Genomic DNA, 14,137 nt, shown 5'->3' with positions numbered 1-14,137 from the left:
TGCCTCAAATGCAACTTATTGTCCACAGTTTTGTCTCCCCACTTGCGTAAGACTGAAAAAATATATTTGTTATGAAGGGCTCTGTTATTGCTATTGTTGGTTTGCACTGTGTGGTTCCATCTTTACCATTTCAAAGCCAAACTCTTTGGGGATAAAATATTGTTTTTTCTGTTGATTTTTTTCCAATTTCTTAAAATTGTATAAAAATAAAGGATTTCCACAAATGTGGGCTAAAGGTAACCAATAATATTTCTATGCTTAGGATCAGCTGTTGGAAATGTGGTTGACAGCCACAAGACCAGAAATAAACCTCTAGTGATTCTTTAGTTCAACATTTAAAAGACATGAAAACTTCTGCTTATAAAATTGACCCCATACAGAATGGAACAGCTCAACTAACAGCTGTTTATTATTACTTTTTAAAATAACGGTCCTAACTTCAAAAATAAAATCAAGTACTTCCTTTTATGAATTTCACATTATAAAACTGCACCATTCAAAATCTGTGGCCAGGGAAACCCCTTTGCAATAAGACAGTTTCTTTTAATAGTCATCGAGGGTGTTTTCCAGGAAAACATTCCTAACATCCAGTATGGAAGCCAGCTCCAAAATGTGCTTTTGGAGGTGAGGGTTCTCCACCGTTTCATCTCGTGGCAGCTGAGGATAAGATTCGGGGTAATTTCGAGTCTCCTGCTAGATGACAGTGAAAACAGAGACAATCAGACACTCATTTCTTTCATGCCCTTTACAAAGAAGATTGCAAAAGGCTAATGTCACACTATCTGTTCAGTATGGCACAGAGAATGTTCTACAAGTTTCAGTTTTCTGTTTCCATTCACTCAGAGATGGTTAGAGCAGGAATACAAACGACCATTCACCTGAGATGGTTATTGGTATGTTCACACAAAGCTTAGGAAAAAAACCCCAAACCAAACAAACAGTAAAAAAAAAGACAAAAACACTTCACATGTACTTACCTACCAGGCTTCAGTTCATTTCTTGAAATTACAGACATGCAAACATCTCCACTGGGAGATTTATCTCACCCTAAAACAAATACTAAGACACTGGGGGCAAACCTGTCCCCATGAACACAGACGTGTTTCTTTTCCCTGATACCAGAGCAGCCCAGGTTTAGGCTGGGAGAGCTGCTGGATGTCTGCAGTTCCACAAGTGAATACTGCACCTTTCTGTGCTCAACTCCCACTTCTTCCTGCATGTTTAAAATGGAGCAGGCAGTTGATATGCCAACACTCACAGATGTAAAATGGTGTAGATCCAGAAGCAGACTGCACTGTTGGCACAGCTTTAACCAACAGTGAGGAAAAATACCACCCTCCTGTTTAGCTTATTCATTTGTACTTCAAAGACCCTTCAAAACCCATTCCCATTAGAATACACTCAGCAATGATGTCCCACTCCTCCCCACTTCCTCTTATATTCTTGTTCTACACCTTTTTAGTTGTGTAGAAATAATAATCTTGAATTATTACAATCAATTTTTCTAGCAAACATGGGTGGTCAGAGTGGCATAAACGAGCTAGAGTGTGTCTGCTGTGACTTAGTGCAGGACTAAGGCTCCAGCAAGAGAAAGGCTTTGTGCCTTTGGAGAGACACGAAGGCACAGCCTCAGTGCAAGCTGGAGGAATAAGTGTGTGAGCATCAGTCATCTCTCTGGAGTCACAGGGATCTGCTCAGCCCTCAGACCCCTCCACCCTGAGCCAGTGCAGCTCTACATGACTGGACTGTCATTCCCACAAAGGCACAGACATCCCTCCATACCCGGAAGATTTTGTGCATCCTCATTGTAGCTGAACAGAAGATAAACCTTGTGAGAAGCAAGCGAAGAAATTCGTCCCCAAAAAACTGAAGAAAGGACTGATCTGTAGAGAAGGCAAGGAAAGCTGAGTTTAGAAAGGCTTCCAAAGCCCTTCCCAAGGCTCAGCTGGGCGTGCTGAGGCCCTACCTATGGAGCGGGAGTGGGTGAGGAGCTGCGCAATGTCCCGGTTGATTTTGCGAAGGTAATCTTGGCACTTCTCCCACAACCCTCTGCGCATGCTTGACAATCCAGAGACAAACAGGAATGCCATTAAAGGGTTGTTCAGAAAGAGTGTGAAGAGGCTACCCCGCTGAGACTGATCTACAAGGAAAAATAAATCAATAGACAAAGAGATGCATTTGGCACATGAAACAGAAACACTGTCCCTGCCACAGAATGAAGTCACTCACCCGCTAAATTCCGTAACAGAGGAGCTGCTCCTCTGGGTTAGTCACACCTCCTCTCGTGGAGATCTGAGCAGGGACTGGCAATAAAGCCTTCTGGGGACGTGCACTAACACCAGGACACCTTAACTGACTCTGCTCCCTTTCTGGGACTCATAAAGCTGCCCAAAGTGCTAAAACCCACAATCCTCCCGTGCTGGGATAGCAATTTCCTCAGTCTCTGCATAGGAAAGGCTTTGCTCCTACCACTCGTTGGAGCTTTCTGTAGAAGTACCATCAGTGCTAGAGTAAGTTATTTACCATAAACAGTAAATAAACATCGTATTACTTCAGCTACTGTTAACCTGATTTAGGGGTCACACAGCAGTGACAGGCTGTCTTTTCCTGAGGAATCTATTTGTTTGGGATAGACACGTGATGCAGCTGCAACTTGTTGGGAAATGCAATTCTGCACATACCTTGCAATGCTTTTGGATATGCTGTTGGAGAAAGCAAGCACACCAATGGCTGTCCAAATAAGTTTGTGAAATTCTGTAACAGATAAGAGTTTTGAAGTATGGATGGTCACTTTGCTTGCCTTGAATATTCAGCAGGTCAAGGGTACAAATCCTACTAATGACACAGACACTCATGTCCCTCACACAGCTCAGCATTCACAGTGAGCCTGACAAGTTCACTTAGACCACAGCACAGAAGGAATATAACCCACTACATTTTAAAGGAATTACAATTCTCTCATTTCACTGTTACAGATGGCAGACACTGATTTCATGGAAATATTCAGTACTAATACATTACTTGAAAAAAATCATGTTCTGGAGTAAAAGTAAAAGCCATTGGTTTTCAGGCAAAAACAGCCCTTGCAGATTCCCTCAATACCAACTGAACTGTCCAGCCAAAGTTAATTCTTTCCCCTTTTCTTTCTAGCAGGAGGAGCTATGTCTGATGAAACAGGAAAGCCCAGAGGAGACAAGTTTTAAAATAAGTTTTCTTTAAAGCAAGTATGTCATAACCTTAATACCCACTGTCCTGAACCTCATTTTACAATACTCATTTCATGCCCCCTGCACCAGCACCTTCAATACTGCCAAAGTGTCTCGTTGCACAAGGGTTTCTTCAGAACCTCAAACACCACTATTGTCCAGTTTCAGCAACATTTATCTGATAACTGTCCTACTGTGTATCTGTCTGCTGGTAAATAATTATCACAAAGGGAAAAAAAAAACCCAAATCATTTACACAACCTCATTAGCTTTTACCAGAACAGCTTTCTTAACACTGCAGGCTTGCAAATCCATAGAAAATGTGACTGTGTCTGCACCCTCTCAAAGCACAGACTCAAACCACTGCATCCAGAGCACACGAGTGCCACACACGTGTCTGCAGATGAGATTCTTAAAACTGTCAGGTTACAAGTGTAAGACACGGAACACCAGAAGTATTTACTTGTATAGAAGCAAAAAGCTAATTTTTTAATTCCTTCAGGCCTCTGTGTAATTCAAATGGAACTTACTCTTCTGGGCAGTGTATTTCAGTTGAATTAGTTTTACAGAATAATTTAATCTAAGTCTGCTAAACACTAAAGACAGTAATCTAGTCTAATCAAAATAAAACATTTCCCATTTCTGACAGAGTGCTGACTAGTCTAAAAACCCTTTGAGTTCATCAGCAGCCCAAGGAGGACTGATAATGCTGGATACTAAGATTTGGTCTCTAATGAAGGAACAAAGACTATTCCCTTACAGACAGTAACTACAGGCCAGCCCAGGAATTGTTGAAAGGGAACAATAAAGAATCATTTCAAACTCCAGGAGTCACCCCAGACACTGCTGGTTTGAACTGGACACACACTGGCAGGTGTCACTTCTCCAGTAACTCCTATGCTCAGTTTTCATGAACAGATTGACATGTTTAATTCCATCTTGTGTCACTCAGTCCCAGACCAAAGCAGACCTGCCACCAGTAAAGCAATGCTGCAGTTGAACAGTGCCAGCAGCACACCTGGGGCACTCGGCTGTCTTGGGCAAGGGATCACTTTCTGCTTATCTGGGAGCACCCTGGACTCTGTCCCAGCAGGTTAAGCCCACACAACCAGAGTCCTGCAAAGGGCAGAGACTCCACAGCTTCACCCAGAACATGCTCTTTGGAAGGCAGGTGCTGCTCCACCTGCTGCACCTGCACCAGGATCCAGGAGAGACTGGCTTCCAGGTCTGAGCTCCTGCCCAGACACAACTGCCTACCAGAGCCCAGCTGAACACCAGGATTCACTCACCACCCCCCTGCTCCTGATTTCCCCAGAGCTGTGGGATACATGGAACAAAGGAACGAGAGCACCTACAGCCACAGCTGGGAGCAGAGGGGCCACACAGTCACCAGGAAAACCTGCCCTGCAGTCCAGGGGTTGACAGCAGCTCTGGATAAGGAATGCATGGATGACTCCAATAAGGATAATCCACATTTCTGGTTCAAAATTGATTGTTTTTCACTTCAGCATTCAAGTTTCCCACAGAAGCACTGCTGCTTTTGACAATGCATGTCATGTACATCTCTTCTGGAAAAAAACTACCCATCATCTTCATCTCCAAAAGAGGTCACATCACATGTAGCCTTTGTTAAGCTGAGTATTTATACCACATCACTGACAAAGGCCCTGCATTCTCACCAGCTGGAGGTTTGGGTTTGGTTTGGTTTGGTTTGAAGTCTTTGCATCTGACCATGATACATGATCCCAGACAACCACAGCTACAGGAAGATATTGATCTAAAAATATTCTTTCATCCACATATGCAGTGGTAACCTTCAAGAACACACAGCCATCTATATTTAAATGGAAGTGTTAAAAAAAATCACGGCTTTCAGTAGATGTGCTCGATTTGCAGTTATCTTCCACTTTCAGCTAAATATACAGGGGAGGAAGCTGTTCAAGTGCTGCTGATTTGACAAACTGGCAAGGCACTTCCTGGCAGGGCTGCCTGTCAGTGCTCACCGTCTCAGCCCTGCAGAGGGGGAGAGGACGGGCTGCAGAGAGAGGTGTGAGCAGTCGCTGTTCCTGCCGGTGCTGCTGGCACTGACATTTAAATGTCAGGACAGCTCCTGTCCTATCAGGAAAGATCAGAGCAGCCATGTGGAAAAAAGGCAGCACTGACTTCAACTTCTCACACAGTTGCACAGAACCTCTTTGTTCGTGCCAGCGCTCGAGCCTTCAGAGCCCTCCCAGCCCACCCAGGGACAGGGACAGGCACACGCCAGCCCTGTCGGGGCACTGTGGGGACAAGGACCTCAGCAGGCACAGCACGGGGACAGCAGGAGGGTGCCAGGGCCAGAAAACACTGACATGGAGAGCTCTGCCATGTGCCTTCAGTGGAAAACAGGACAAGACACATAAGCCATCCCCACACACCTGCCTGCCTACGCTCAGTGGCAAGAGATGGGGCAGGTGAACGTCACTTCTGAAGTGCTGAACATGTTTCTTTTTAGATTTCTCAAGGCTGTGCCCACACAGTTCTGATCTGGGACAGAGCTCCAAACAGCCACTTCTATAATGCTGTCCTGAAATACTTCCAAAGCTCCCATTTCTGTGCTCCTTCCACACAGGCAGAGCTACCCTGCTCTCCCACCAGCTGCTCTGTGCTGAATAGACAGGGCACTGCTGGGTTTTATACTACTGATGGTCAGTTCACTGCAGGACAAGGAAAAGAAACTCAGTGGAGGGAACAGTTTTGCTTACTGTGTGCCCACAAAACCTAAAGAAAATGTAATTACCAAACTTAAACGTAATACAAAGAGAAAATTCTACTGTAAACACTTGACAGTTATTCTTGCAAGAGCTGCAAATCCACATGTGGAAATCCATCACCCCAAACAGATCCTTTGCTCTAGGCTGTCCACAGAACTCCAGTCTGTCTAGAGCTGTATCTGAATTAAGAATCACCAGGAATCCCTTACTCTCTTACAGAGCTGGTCCACTTGACATCTTTCAGCAACTCTATAGAGGGGAATGGCATAAAAAACCCAAACCAAACCAAAAAAACTCAACCCTTAGTGTGGTGAACTTAAATGCAGTGGTGTTTAAAAACCCCTCTGAGACACATTACGGTGCAACAAAGCACAGACCCAGAGGATCATCACTGGACTGTCAGGCAGGAGCTCCCTGGCTCAGCACAAAACTATCCTGAATCACCCTGACCACTGATTTAGTACCTCTCCTTGGCCAACAAATGCCTTTAAAACAAACCACAGCCTGTGGACACTGAACAAGGCACAAGCTCCTCTGGCCACTAGACGTCCCTGTTCCTCCTCCAAAGCACAAGGATGTTCCCTTTCCTCACTGCACATAATGGAGCTATAAAAAGGAAGACAGAAGAAGTGGCACTTTCCCAGATATAGAACGTTCTTATTACCCCATTCATGAATTAAATAAACGTGTAATGCTCTCCTGATTCAACTGGCCACCAAGAGTGCAATGCCTGCTTCTGTATTACCCGAATTGCAGATTCCCAGAGGTGATTTGGCATGGAGCAATTCTACTGTAAGTCCAGAGCACCCTAGGAAGGAGGCTCAGTGTCCAAGCAAACACCACTCTACAGTAACACTGGATGCTAATTTGAGTCTTGTTACTTCCTTGGTTCAGACACAGACACCCCGTGTTTTATAAGATCAGGCTCAATGCTTTGACTCCTTTCTGTTGCTTAAAAGCAACTGAGTGTTGGATGACTGGAAAAAAGAAAAGCATATTAGTTATCTCCCTCCCCCATGCACACACACCGAGATTTGTCTTTGGTATAAAACAAAAATAAACCTCCCACCAGAGACCTTGGAAATCTTGAACCTTTTTTCCCTCCAGGAGGATTTATTACTTTCCAATGAGCGGCTGTTCATGTGCTTCTCCTTCTTGTTCCTATTCATAGGGTCAGATCCTGACTAGCATGCACAACCTCAAAAGAAAAGAAAGACTGAATACAAACTGTTTAAAAAAAATAGCCTGTTAAAAGTGTAAGCTAACTAGGGGTTGGCACTGGATCCCACCACACCAGGAGCTGCCTCCAAGGGTCTTACCTTATAGGCAACACTGTTGGAAGAGTCCACGATGATGAACAGGGGCTTTCTGGTGAAAGGGTAGAGATCTCCAGGGTGGAGGCTGTAACGAGAATGGGATGCCTCAGAGAGCACTAGATCTGCTCAGTTGCCCACATGCAGATAAAAACCAAGCAGATTCCCTGTGCCCCAAGTCTCCAGAATTCATCCTCAGAGATTAACTGCACAACCAACTCGGCATTCTCTATGATATGGGCAATGGGACTTGTTATCAGTTCAAGAGATGTTTACCTTCTTGAGAAATCATCCATCAATATATGAAGTTTGTCAGTAATTAAGAACTTAGATTAAGTCACAGAAATACTTTCGAAGTGTTTAAATCATCCTTTAAAGTTGCACATTCATTTCTAACTATTCATCTTCAAGCCAATCTCCATTATGATGTCCTGCACTGGGAAGTCTGAATTCCAGAGGCTTTGGTGGCCTTTCTCTCTATTAAAGCCAAATTCTCCTGAACTCAGGTGTGCCCCTGTGCCACTCACCAGTGCATCTCCTTGTAGGACTGGTTGCGCTTGTGGATCGCGTCCCCATTGATGATGTCGCGGTTACTGTTGGTCAGAACACCCCCAAAGTCATAGGGACCTACACGAGGGGAAAGGACAGCTCAGATCAGCAGGGGCAGCTCCCTCTGACACATCTGATGGTTAATGAAAGGCAGAAAGCAATGACAAATCCCAGAAAACAAAAGGAATCTGAACTACTGTGGTTGTAGGAGGGGAGAGAGGAATGTGGAGCCTTTCCTAACTACATATTCCATTTTATGCTTTTCTGAGCTTTACCATTCTATGCTTTTCTCAGCATCAAATAGAAGCAAGCAATGCAACTTCATAACTTCTAATTTAATGATTCACTATTTATCCACAAACATAATACAAAAGATTCAGATATTGGCTCTTGTTACACTATAGAGCAAAAAGATTAAAACCCATTACACATCTGATACAGGGAAATCAATACCTTTGTAAAACTACTGTTTGAGTTGGCATATTCCAGATTCAGAATTTGATAAAAAAATAAGGATAAATGAATCAAAAAGAATGGATCTACTGCTATCATCTGCAGTTCTAACACTGCAAAGAGGAGAAGAGGGAGCTCAGAGAATGACAAAAGGACAAAACAGATTTAACCAGATTTCGAATCTGCAGAAAAGGTTTCTATTTTAAGATTTCAAAGGCAGAATTCCCAATTTTCACATATACACACCCTGGACACCTGTTCCCATGGTAAGCTAACAAAGTATTCTGCTAAGTTTGCACAACTGAGCTACCCCCTGACTGTCTCATGGAAAGCAAAGATGAAAGCAGTGGTCATAAAAATTATCAAATCCTACAAGGTATAAAGATATATTTCTGCCATTGGTATGGATATGAATTAGCAAAATAAAGTATTATGGTTTCCTCATTCTGTTATACATTTGCAGAGCTGGTTGACCCATATTTGGCCACCAAATGCAATTTTTTTCAGGGTTGGATACAAGGCACCTTTCCATTTTAAGGGAAGCTTTGGGGATACAAAACCAGGAACAGAACACACATTAATTTAACACTGTTACAAACATCTCACATGGTCTGCCAAGCACAAACAGCTCACAGGTGATGGACAGTGCAACTTGCAGCTGCTCTCCCTTTTAATAAGGCAGAACTCTGTGCAGACCACACCACCTTATTAAAAGGTTGCAGTTGTGAAGGGATTCGTTCAATGAAAGCAGAACTCTGACTGTGCAGCCCTTCAGGGGACTGAGCCTGGATGCCTCTACAAGGCCTTAAGCTGAAACAACACAAGCAGTGAGGTGGACATTCCACAGGCTTTGGAGAACATGCTTCAGTTAGAACCTACCACCAAGTTGCAGCACAAAGTAAAATGTTAAAAGCATTTAAAAAAATCACTGCCACAATCCAAAGCTGACAGGGATTTTTTTCTTTTAACATTTTGAGAGCTCCATAAATCATGCACTGGGGAGGACAAGGCATGCATCTTATAAAGGAATGCAAGTCTCAAACAGATGAGGTTTGTACAATATTTAGGATGTTAAAAAGTTATTTTGATTTTTTTCTTGAATTATATAAACAGATCTTTGGACTGTGTTTACTTTAGCCAACCAGTTTTCAGCTTTTACATTGTAGCTGCATCCAAATATTCTGCTGATTCTAAAGAAGAGGAGGATGAGGTGAGGGGAATTGTCAAAAATCATGAGAAGGGCTTGAATTGTCAGGTTAAGGAGCGTGCAAATAGCCCAGTCCCTGCCACGCCTCAGCCCCTTCCCACCCCTCTCCTGGTGCTGGGGATTGGAAAGAATCACAAAGTGCCACTGAGCCATTTCATCAACTTTGCACTGATGCATCAAGTGAGCCACGGGGTCTGCAAAATTGGGGAAGCTTTTAATGCTTCAGATGCATCAAAAACTGGATATGCCCTTTGAAAAGTTCTCAGGTTAATGCACACTAATTAAAACACAAAGAATTAATCATTGTTTGTGGAAAAAAAAAGGCTATCTTACTAAGTAGACAGGAGAATCAAATTGACTTGTCTTTTGAAAGGAGCTTTGTGACATCTTTCTTGGTCACTTGTCCTGGAACATGAAGAGAATTCAAGCCCTGTTCATGACAGGGAGCATTCCTTTATTGTACCTTCACTATCCGAACGACCTGCAGGGAACACGCCCGTGGCAGACAGGTAGATCAGCAGCACGCTGTTGGCAGGCAGCTCCTGAAACCCACACGGGGCACAGCAAGGGGACAAAGGCACAAGTTTATTTTAACATTCAACCACCATCTGCATAAACACACTGTCATGGTAATTGTGCTGCTCCTGCTTCTGGCCTCCCTCTGTTCCCTGTACCCACAGACACCCCCAAACAGGGAGCACAGACAAGTGTCACCTGATGGCATGTCTGTAACTTTGCTCCACACAGACCTCTGGCTGATACCAGAGGGCCAAGCAGCACTGAAAAAGCATCTGCTTCCACACAGATTCTGAGGCTTTCCAGGAAATGGGAACTAAAAGCTGCCAAAATCCATGAAGACCCCAACTCCCAAACACACACAAAGGAGGGTTTGTTTCCAAACACCCCAGAGTCTGCAATATCTGTCTCTTCCCCTTGACCCTTCTCAGGTGGCCAACAAGCACAACAATCCAGGTTTCTGTACAGTCCTAGCAAAGGTCTATTTTCCACCTTTCTAATGGGCTGTTTGCCTGAGGGAACAGATGCTTTTGATTTCTGCCAAAGGCTGAGCATGCAGGCACCCAAAATTCTAAGCAGTAAGGATGCATTTCCTGCACCTCACCAGCTGTTTCTTGAAACAAACTGGAACTTGTTTTTTATAGGATTCATATTTTGGTTTTACTACTAAATCCTAAGTTGCTGACTTGTACAGTCAGAATCAAGTATAATGAGCCCAGCAACTTTGATAAACGAAGTGCAGCAACTGCATTAAAAACATCTACAAATTACTGGTTTGTAGGAAGCAGTGAGTAAGAAAATAAGGCAGGCAGATAAAAATACAGCCTGTGCAGGATACAGTTCCAATGGGATACAGGACTGGAGATTTAGCAGTGCTGAAGAGCAGCAGTTTCCTGAGGTACTTCTCTGATTTTGGATTATGTTTGGCATGACACAAAGTAAAAGAAGAACTTTTAGATTTTTCTGTTTTCCAGATCAGTGGAGATCCACATTTTATTCAGTGTCACACACCATCCTGCATTATTTTTCCTTACAAATAAATTCACCAATTTCACAAACCTTAAATGATGCTGCTAAAAATGTATATAGCTGGCTAAAAGTTGGTTTATAAAGCAGATATTTATGGGGGTTTTCCCTCCTGGCTGGTTTCTCTGTCGACTCCTGTTAAAACAAACAAACAAAGACATTACTCAAAAAAACCCCCAAAACAAGATATTATCAAAGCTGTTTCAAAACCCTCTACATTTCTATTTATTCATCTCCAACACACTTCTACACAAATGCTCTGCCCATGGTGCATTTCCTATTACACAGTAAAGCAAGATGCACAATATTTGAACCAGAACTTTGTATTATCCATCATTTAAACTTGTTACTGAAATCTTTCTTACTCTCTAAAGCATCACCCAAGAAACGAGTGAGAAAATCTACTCTTTGTCTCAAATAAATAAATTAAAATCTTCGTATTTCCTTTTGCCCCAGATAAAATATCTTTATGCTCTCTCTGCAGGGGATATTAACTTTCAGATGACTGAGCAAGCTGATGAATCCAGCTATGAGCTACTCCTCACCACCTTCCAGGAAGTTACACCACCTTTACCAACCTGCCCTGCACAGTGACAATGCTGAAGGAATATACCACTTAAAATAAAGCAAAGAGCCAGTTAAGATCTGTTGCCAGGTTTGTCACTGAAGTGGAACCTGCCTGCATTCCAGGTTTGTTCATCTGTGACGCCAAGTTCATGGGCTCCCTCTCCAGCGCTTGCAGCATTCGGAACATGTCGATTGTCAATTCACTGAACTTGACCTGCAAGGCAGTTAAACAGTTTATTCTGACAGACAATAAATGGAGTTTCTTTGGAGTTATCCAGGCAAGAGACTCCACTGCACACCAGGCAGACCATTCTCTCTCTCTCAGGGATCTGTCAGTGCCCTCCTTGAATCTCTGAATGACTTCTAGAGAAGCTCATTGAGGACAAAGTCTGTTTGTTCCTGGTGTGCCCACCCAAGTCCCTGCAGTGCAGACCCCAAAACCAAGTGCAGAAATGGCTATGGACTATGAATTCAGACAAAATCTGATAAAGATACACCAAGGGTAGTTTAGATACAACTCCCTTGCTTGTCTGAAAAAAAGAGCTCAGAGAGAAGTCACGAAGTTTGTACAACCTCATTATCATAATGTAAGAAACAGACCTTGAATGTCTTTTGAAAACCTCTTTCTGTTGCCACAGAAGTTGCAACAAACTGGAGTATTTCACATGAAAGCTGAAGTCAAGCTTTTTCTAAGCTATATCTCAGAGGCCTCTCATGCCTCAATGTCAGGAACAATCCAGTATATGAAAATCAATTGTAACTACTTAACTGACATGATGAATATAAGCAGTAGGAGGTCAATATCACAGGTCTAATATATAACATTTCATTTTTTGCTCTTATTTCTGAGAACCTCTTCTTCTTGATGCCATTGAAAATATCACAAAAAATATTTTAGTGTTCTCCTCTATTGCAATCTCTGTTGTATGACCAGAAGGGACTCCAAGGGGGAACTCCAAAGTGTCCAGAATTTCTTTTACCTGGTTGTTGCAGTTCCCAATAATCAGGGCATCTGCCAGAGCAAGCTGTCCCACTATCATCCCCTGCTCCAGCAAGGGAGCTCCTGTCTCAGAAAGCCTGTTAGAGGTGATTACAATGGTGTTGTCATCATTTAAAACCATGACAGGGTCTGCCTAAAAAAAAGCAACCAGAATAAATCAGGAATTCAGAAAACATACAGATTCACAGTCAGAGAAAAGTCCAAAGGTCTCGTCACTTACAGTAAACGTTTCATACCTGAGAGATTTTTTATATTATTTTGCCATTTATATATTTGCATGCAGGCTACAGGGTAATGCCTTCCCATGGGGAAAGGCAAAGTTCTTAGAGACTGCAAGAAATACATGGTACAAGCACATGAAGGTACAGCAAACAGACAAGCATCCTGCCTCTAATGACACAGACTCTGCCTCAGCTTCTTCATACCTGAGGAGCCAAAGGGCATCAACAACCTTACAAATTCACACAGAATAAACTAAATATTCCTACAATTCAGAATAACTGCCCTATTTTAGTGTACATTCTCTTCCTGGAGAAGAATAGCAAAGGAGGTGAGTGAATGGTGGTGCTGCCACCCGTTCTGGCAATATTTAAATACTCACGTTAAGGGCTGTCAGGTGAATGTCTCAGTGACTAAATGGGACAGGCACACTGTCCCTGTGCCTGCTCACCCCACAGCTGTGATGCAGGACCACTTAGGTGAACAAGACACAAAATCTTATTTCTGAACAACTACACGGAAATGGTATTCTCACCTCAATAAATGCTGCTACTTCCTGAAGAACCAGGTTCCACTCCACCTGATCTTCAGTATTAAAACGATGGGTGTAGTCTTCAATTTCATCTGAAAGCTCCTGATGCAGACAGTTCAAAGACAGACACAGTCACTTCTTAAAGCAAGAGTCTAACAGGCAGTCAGTAACTCTACATTTGGTTTGCTGTGCTGGCCTTTAGGAACTACAAATAAATCAGTTCCTCGAGAACATATGCAGCACACTTCTGACTAACGCCAGCCAAAACGCGCCCTTTCAGCAGACAGAATGCCAGTCTTGCACTCAGTCTGGGCAATGCAAACTGTCTTTTAAGTAGGTCCAAATGCAAAGAATATCTGGGGTTAACTATCCCACTCACATGCAGCTCTGTCACTGGTTATTACCATAGGCTTTGGATACCAAGGACTCAAATTTCAGCTTACACGTGACTGAACACACTGAGGAGGGGAGAGGTGTGGCTGTTTCAGCTCCTGCTAAGTTAGCACTTCAAGGGAGCTCAGACAGAGACAGCAGTGCAACCTACACAAAACTGTCAAGAGCAGGAGCTGCTTGCAGGCTGACAGAGGGGATGGAAGCATATTCTGTGGGGAGCAGCTTGGGGTTTCTTTGCTGCAGTCACAGGCACCTCCCTGTCTGGGCTGCAGCTACTGGAATAGTTATACTTTGTGTTCAAACAACACTGTCAAATCATTTGAGCTTAAACTGTCTTTATTAAATGTCTGAATCACAGAAAATGTTCACTAGTTGGATGTTAGACTAGGAAAGTGGGGATCAG

The 14,137-nt window shown here is 43.2% G+C and overlaps 1 protein-coding gene across 1 annotated transcript in view; it reads right to left on the bottom strand.

The window, feature by feature from the left end:
• Positions 1-391: 391 nt before the first annotated feature.
• The window catches only part of SCAI (suppressor of cancer cell invasion), a 34,483-nt gene continuing 20,737 nt past the window's right edge, over positions 392-14,137 (bottom strand). The window contains exons 8-18 of the mRNA XM_071574717.1: positions 13,345-13,443; positions 12,571-12,723; positions 11,703-11,804; positions 11,057-11,158; positions 9,945-10,023; positions 7,800-7,899; positions 7,279-7,360; positions 2,682-2,754; positions 1,967-2,140; positions 1,783-1,883; positions 392-693 (exon numbers count right to left, since the gene is read on the bottom strand). Of these exons, the coding sequence (XP_071430818.1) occupies positions 544-693; positions 1,783-1,883; positions 1,967-2,140; positions 2,682-2,754; positions 7,279-7,360; positions 7,800-7,899; positions 9,945-10,023; positions 11,057-11,158; positions 11,703-11,804; positions 12,571-12,723; positions 13,345-13,443 (1,215 nt within the window). The 3' untranslated portion in view covers positions 392-543. The remainder of the gene's footprint in view (positions 694-1,782; positions 1,884-1,966; positions 2,141-2,681; positions 2,755-7,278; positions 7,361-7,799; positions 7,900-9,944; positions 10,024-11,056; positions 11,159-11,702; positions 11,805-12,570; positions 12,724-13,344; positions 13,444-14,137) is intronic.

The sequence above is a fragment of the Pithys albifrons genome, chromosome 20 (genome assembly GCF_047495875.1).
Source record: "Pithys albifrons albifrons isolate INPA30051 chromosome 20, PitAlb_v1, whole genome shotgun sequence".
NCBI classification, from domain to species: domain Eukaryota; kingdom Metazoa; phylum Chordata; class Aves; order Passeriformes; family Thamnophilidae; genus Pithys; species Pithys albifrons.
Note: the sequence above shows the minus strand (reverse complement) of the source record. Positions and strands in the feature narration are given on the sequence as shown.